General features: G+C 35.5%; 1 protein-coding gene across 1 annotated transcript; it reads left to right on the top strand.

Moving 5' to 3' along the window:
* The first annotated feature begins 319 nt into the window (after positions 1–319).
* Positions 320–7,023, top strand: LOC145628921 (serine/threonine-protein kinase Nek3-like). Its single transcript, XM_081681353.1, has 15 exons — positions 320–686; positions 1,435–1,587; positions 1,705–1,771; positions 1,990–2,055; positions 2,601–2,647; positions 2,739–2,784; positions 2,893–2,973; positions 3,086–3,128; positions 3,244–3,293; positions 3,371–3,452; positions 3,548–3,597; positions 4,185–4,258; positions 4,645–4,696; positions 5,309–5,716; positions 6,009–7,023. Exons 2-15 carry the CDS (start codon positions 1,502–1,504, stop codon positions 6,678–6,680), a joined length of 1,824 nt encoding a protein of 607 aa, XP_081537479.1. The 5' UTR covers positions 320–686; positions 1,435–1,501; the 3' UTR covers positions 6,681–7,023.
* Positions 7,024–7,547: the final 524 nt, after the last annotated feature.

Raw genomic sequence — 7,547 nt, 5'->3', positions numbered from 1 at the left:
CTAAAAAAGTAACAATAGTAAATTTGTATGATTAGAATTTTCAGGCATTTTTAAATTCATGGATAGAACCACATGGATCAGCAACTAGTGGAGACCTAACCCTTAAAATCTAGCAGAAGTCTTAATTAGTTATATTTGTATACAATTTTTGTAACAAATATCTAGACATATAGTCTAATTGATTATTAAAAGTCATTGACTCATCTAAATCCCAAACCCACATTTTACTATACTTACATCATTCACTCATTAACCATCTTTATACACTATTTTAGTCCCCAACTTTTCAAAATCATCATCACATTCACATACACCCAAAAAAAAAATAAAAATAAAAAATCACTCTTAACACTTGAATAAGATTAATATATGAATATTCCTCAATAATTTATACACTAATCCTTTCCTTATCAAAAATAAAAGAAAAAGCATATAATATAATATTAATAAAATATAATATGATCTTGGCTATTATTGTCTTGGCTTTGTCTGTCCTCTAATGTATTGCCTCCTTCATCCCCTTTTCTTTTGGATTTGCATTTTTATGCTCCCCAAATTTTCTCTCTCCTCTCTTTCCATTAATGGCGGACCACTTCTTACTCTCTCTCTCTTCTTTATAGCTCTTCAATTCCGCCATTGTTACTCTCTCTCTCTTCTCCTCCGATCGACAATTGCTTTTCTTTCAGGTATTCACTTTTTCCATTTTCGTTGCTTACTGTTGTCACTTACTCACTCTATTTCACTGCAATTTGGGGGAAAAATTGAAAATGTAGTTGTTGTAGAATGTGATTTGGGGAATCTAGTGTTTACTGTGTCACTTGTTTTAGTGTTTTTCTTTGGTTAAATTGCTTAATTTCTTTGTATTTTGTTTGTAAGTTGAATTTGATTTTAGTGGAATTTTGGGTAGTTCGTCGATTTTATTGTTTGTGTTCATGTAATTTTATGGAAGTTGTTCAATTGTTAGTGAATTACTTAATTTGTGTTGAGTGTTAATTCAAATGTTGAGTTTTTGTTGATAAGATGTTGAATTTTTGAGCTAAATTTGTGTAATGTACTAGTGTACGACTTCTAATTTAATGTGATTGATGGGTTTTGCTTTGGTGATATTATCCGATATGATTTTCGTTGTCTTTTCGGTGTTTAATTTTGTCATTGTTTGTCAATTCAATCACAAAGATGACTTTGAAATGGTTTCTTTCTTGTCAAAGAGAAAGAAAGGGAGAGATTTGGATGCTTAAATTGTATTGTTTATTTTAGGGACTAGGTCAAAGAAAATTTTATGTTGTGGAATTTGGAATATTGTTTCTTGGTCATAAATTCTTAATTCAAGGTCATTATTGTATTGTTCAGCACTTCTTGGAATTTATTAATGCTCCCCTTTTTTGGTGAAAGCCTTGGAAGTTGTTGATTTCCTGTTTTTAATTTGATGTGCAGAATTTTGGATGTATTACACATAATATTTCGCGCATAAGTTGTTAAAATTGGGATTGTAAACTAGAAGATGGAGCAGTATGATGTACTAGAGCAAATTGGAAAGGGTTCTTTCGGTTCTGCTCTTCTTGTGCGACATAAGCACGAAAGGAAGAAGTAAGAAGTCCTTCTTATGTTCCTGCCTTTATGCTGCTTTTATCCAATTCTAATAATTGTGTTGTGAAACTCCTCTGTTGCTGGCTTTGATTGTTATACCTTTGATCATTATTGCAGGTATGTGTTGAAAAAGATCCGTCTAGCTCGCCAAACGGAAAGAACTAAAAGATCTGCTCATCAGGAGGTTTGTTTAAATATCTTATGCTGATCTCTTGGATTGCTCATTAACAGCTGTATTTTTTATCAAATCTCAAATTAGGACATTGCTTCTTCAGCTGTGATCTGAACCATGCTGAAAATGCTGTTAGACTGTGGTCTTTGGATTTTAAATGTAGTAGACTAGTAGCAATTTCAGTTACACAGTATCTATATCCTTCTAACAATCAATTTTGACTCTCTTAGATGGAGCTCATCCGTAAGATACGGCATCCATTCATTGTGGAGTACAAAGATTCCTGGGTTGAGAAGGTGAGCCGAAAAAATATATAACGTATGTATTAATTAATGTTTATCTGGTTAGCATGTAGCATGCCTTCTTTTCATATTTCAACATGGATTAGAAATGATATGCTGTAGAATTAGAGAAGTCGAAGCTATTGAGGAAATTGATAATTGATGTGTAATGCTTTGAAATTTGAATAACCAGTAATACACCAGCTATTGCTATTGGGGCTACCAAACTTCTGTCACTCTAATTTTGTAGTTTCCTGGATTTGCTTGAAATTTTATGCCCAGCCATTCCTCAGTTTGATGTCAGAAAGGCACAAAAGTACTCGTTACTCGCAGGATCTTGAGTAATTTTTAGGTTTGTAGGATGAAATTGTTGAATATTTGAATTTTCAATTTATGAGGAAACTAGTGATTTACTCTAGAATATGTAGTTTTTGCTCTGTCCTATATTATTTTTAATTTTTCTCAGAAGATTTGTATGATATACATATAACTACACACAAATTGAACTAAAAGCTATCCTCCATTTCCTAAATTTGATGATGTTGGCAAATTATTACCAGGGTTGCTATGTATGCATAATCATCGGATATTGTGAAGCTGGTGACATGTAAGTTTCATGGGTGACGAGTTAATTTCTAACAGTGGGTTGCTTTTCTACGTGTTTGGTTTAACCTGCTGCTATTGTTTTTTTTTTCAAGGCAAGGAGCTGTGAAGCGTGCTAATGGTGTTCATTTTTCAGAAGAGGTTTCCATTTTATCTGTTACTAGAATAATTCTTTTCTATTTCCATATGTGGCAGCAAACTGCATTATGTAGCCTTATCACTGAAGTTTATTGTTTTGACTGCCTGTAGAATCTCTGTAAATGGCTCGTTCAACTGCTTATGGCTCTTGACTATTTGCATAGGAACCATATTCTTCATCGTGATGTAAAGGTCAGTACTTTTATTACTGTGTCAGAACTCATAATCTCACCCCGCTCCCCATTCTCCCTTTGTTTATTAAAATAATTTTCTAGTGCTGAACTCCTATTTATGATTACTACAGTGTTCAAATATATTCTTGACAAAAGAGCGAAATATACGTCTTGGTAAGATGATCGGTTTGGTATTCCTTCCCCCTTCTTCATTTTCAGAAACTGCTCACAAGTCACAATGTTTTTCATTTCCTAATAGCTATGGATTAATAGTCCCAAATTTATACAGGTGATTTTGGACTTGCAAAAATGCTGACTTCGGATGATCTTGCATCCTCTGTAAGTACTGGCTCATGCTATATATTTTCTCTCTGGTGCTGTATGAAATCTAATTGTCCAAAACATTTATCACTCAGGTTGTTGGCACTCCCAGCTACATGTGTCCTGAACTTCTTGCAGACATACCTTATGGTTCTAAATCAGACATTTGGTCATTGGGTTAGGCATCTATTATATTGACAGGTTTCGGTTCACAATTATATTTAAAAGCTTCCTGAATCAGGCTAAATCTATTTTTCTTTCTTAATATTCAGGCTGCTGTATATATGAAATGGCTGCCCTCAAGCCTGCTTTTAAAGCATTTGTAAGTCCTCGTTGCTGTTTCTGATTATACTTAAGATTTAAGTCTTATATTTTGTGCTAGTAAATCGTATTTATATCCACAATTTACCGGACATTTAACAAAAAAAGGTTATTTAAAAAAAAAAAAAAAAACATAATAAAAACCCCTTCACTTTCTTCCATTACTTTTTTTTCTGGCCAAAAGAATTTTCAGAGATAGTTTCTTATAGACATTGTGGAATTAGCATATGACATTGTTGATTTGTGGGCTGTCTGATGTTTTGTATCTCAAAACTAATTTGTGGACCATCTGATCAGTGATGACTATATCTGTGCATCTTCTATACAGCACTTTAACTCATCATATACATGTTTTTAGTGGCTCTACGAATCTATGATTTCTACTATTATCATCCTAATAGATAATCTGAAACATCTGCATAAATTTCTTCTTTCAATCTCTACTTATATGGAAATAGTATATGGATTATGGAAGTAGTTGATAATTTGCTCTCTTCTTTTAAGCCTCTTGTACTCTGTCTTTGCTTGTTGAAGGAATTGACACATGAATAATTAATTTTTTCTTGTTGTTGCATCCTACTGGAACAGGACATGCAAGCATTGATCAGTAAAATTAGCAGGTCAACTGTGGCTCCTCTCCCAGCCAAATATTCTGGAGTATTGTAAGTGCTTTACTAATTATAGTCTTCAAATGATCTGGGCTTTATGAATTTTAAATTACAAGCTAATATATAATTCTGAGCCCCCTCTTACAAATCCTACTCTGGCAACCCAATAAATTAGACACCATTCTACCTCCAAGGACTGAATTAGGATAGGATCTGTGACATCACAAGTGTTTCGTGATATGTTGGTATAGCTCCAGCTTTTACTGTAAACATATTCAGATCTTTGGGGATTCCTATCCCTGTATTCCTGTGTGAACTTAAAGTGTTCATGCTTGGATGTACAGGCTCTCTTCTACTGCTGCAAGTGCTTCTCATGTTGTATGCATATTGATAACCAGATGACAGACTTAACCTAATCATTTTCACATTTCTGTTTGCAGTCGAGGTCTTATCAAAAGCTTGTTACGGAAGAACCCAGAACTTAGGCCCAGTGTAAGTATATTATTTATAGTTAAGGTTTGCTGTTATGGATGCAAGATTAAATATGCATACTAACAATTCATAATATCTGACGAATTTTGGTCTGGTCCCTTTACAAAATCAGCACAGTACATCTTAGTTCTGTGACTGTACAATAGGCATTGATTTTTTACCTCTGAATTATTGTTACATGTATCATGTTTGGCTACTCAAACTGGTATTCCTCAGCTGCGCACAGCAAAATTACTTGGGAAACTTGACTAGAAGTACTGTAGACTATCTGTACGAACCTTTAAGCTAATTTAAGTAACATTGAGCTTAAGCCTTATAATGTACTGGTCTGATGGTATGCAGTATGGTGTTTTATACATTTGAGATAGACCCCACAAGGTCATAACCTATCTAATGCCCTAGTCCTTAAATTTATTAAAAGTAAAACATTTGAGGATACTTTGTGGGTATACTCTACTAATTGGAAGTATATTTATGTGGGGACAAGTGGACAACTGCCAAATACTGTGTGCTGCAAGTAAAAGATATTTAGTTGAAAAATTGTGTCCATGTTATTACTTGTCTACTAGGTTTTATTGACTAATCTCTGCACATAATTGTTTCTTCTAACAGGCTGCTGAGTTGCTCAGGCACCCCCATCTTCAACCTTATGTTGAAAAGATTCATCTTCAGACTAGGAATCCTAGATGTGATGCTGTTGATGATAACTGGGACGATACCGATTCTAATTGTATAGATAAAGCAACATTACCAGAAGCAGAAGATGAAAGGACTGCAGATCCCAGTATATCAGAAGCTGAGCTAGATTCCTTTTACACTGATGACAGAATAAAACCTACATTGTCTGATCTGGAACGAAGGTTGGCTAAATTAAAGGCTCAAGATCCCTTTAGAAGAGCCGCTGGTATCGATCCGGTTTCTTCAAAAGTTTCAGATGTTGCAAGGAATCCTAAATTGTCACGAGCAAAAACATTTGGCACTAATAAAAGACGACCAGAGCAGTCAAGACATCAACAATCGGTAAATTTTAATGTTCGCACCTCATTTGATGTAGATTAGGTGTGGAGTAAAATGTTAATATTTGATCTGATTGATGGAATATTATCTGTTTCTTCTCCATTGCCAGAATGCAGTTGAACAATTATATTGCATTTTTACTTCTAGCATATTCACTAATATATTATAGCCGATTGTACTACTACTACTATACTGGTTTTGCAGTGTTTGGGCAAAGCATTATTGTGCTTATTTAGTGGGAGCATTGCTTAATTTTCTAGCTTAAAGACTTTTATCTTTTTTCTGATGCCTGCAGCCTCCTTTACGCACTCCTGTGAAACGATCTGTTTCTGCAAACCGCACTCGAAGAGCATCTATGCCGTTAGCTACTAGAGCTGCAGTTTATGAATCACCTTGCAGACCTGCTGTGGACGTCCTAAAGAGAATCAAATCTCCAGATATTTCTGTCAACTCACCTCGAATTGATAAGATAGCTGAATTCCCATTAGCATCGTATGAGGAGTCATTCTTCCTAAACCAAAGGAGTTCAATGATCTCCAGACAGGGTTCATCATCCCCAGTCTATGGTGGCTGTTCCATCACTAAGGACAAATTCTCTGTTAAATTTTGTGATATAGGAATGTCCAAAAAGAACTTTGATGGAATGTGGGAGAGTATTCGGGACAACAAGGCACATGGAGAAGGGAAGGATAATGCTAATTCCTCAGATCAAAATGCTACAGCTGGTGCTTCAAGCCATGCTTCATCAGACATGCGACGCAATCGATTTGACACATCCTCTTATCAACAGCGGGCGGATGCATTAGAGGGGTTGCTAGAGTTCAGCGCAAAGTTGTTGCAACAGGAGAGGTTTGATGAACTTGGTGTTTTGTTGAAACCATTTGGACTAGAAAAGGTTTCTCCGAGGGAAACTGCTATCTGGTTGTCCAAGAGTTTCAAAGAGACCTCACCAAAGCAGGAAAGTTAGTTAATAATTTCAGCGAGGAAGTTTAGTTTATTTAGTTTGTCAATATTGGTTTCATCTGTTCTCGGGCTACAGAAAAGCTCCAATGAGGGCCTGCTGCTGCTGATACCACTTGTTGACAGGTTTTTAAGCATATGCATCTGTTAATAATTTTGACCTCTCCAGCTTTTAGAAATGACCAGGTATTTGCAGAGGATAGGGGATCGGATCATTGATCCAAATTATCCTGTGAGAAATACACATTTAACGCGTTCTTTTTCCAGCTGAATGCTGGATCTACCTTTGTAACCATCATCTTGACAAACATGATAATTCTTTCAGATATACATAATTCTTTTTGTTTTGACCATGTGTGTAGAGAGCATCTAATTTATCTCAAGTTGTAAATTGCAGCAGTCTTACTTACCCCTTGGACTTCCTCTGAGTACATATACATTTTTTTTGGGTTGTATATTGTATTACTTTTGTTATCTGTCTATAGAAGGGAGTACTTCAAGGCCTCAACTCGAGATCTCAAGTGTTACTCTGGATAAAGCAGCATTCCAACTTCCCCGCTCCCATCCTTGAACTTCGGAAGTGCTTGTACTCACCTAGCCAAGCAACTTTGCTGACATGCAAGACGCAAGCACCTTGGAAATCGCTGTTACTGAGATGGTGAGATGGCTGGAACTTCATCAGAATGTTCACAGAAATGGGAGGCAGAGCAACAATAACAGGGGGTATTCATTAGGTTACTACAATTTTGTTTTCCTTGGGGAAATCTGAGCCTCTCCAAAGCTCAGCTCTTTTTGTTACTTTACTTCTTCATCAATTAATAAAAATTCCTCCTTCCCTCTATTTTACGTGCTTACTTTGTCAATTCTATTTTAT

Source organism: Chenopodium album, chromosome 4 (genome assembly GCF_948465745.1).
Source record: "Chenopodium album chromosome 4, dcCheAlbu1.1, whole genome shotgun sequence".
NCBI lineage: Eukaryota > Viridiplantae > Streptophyta > Magnoliopsida > Caryophyllales > Amaranthaceae > Chenopodium > Chenopodium album.
This window is presented reverse-complemented; position numbering and strand designations above follow the sequence as displayed.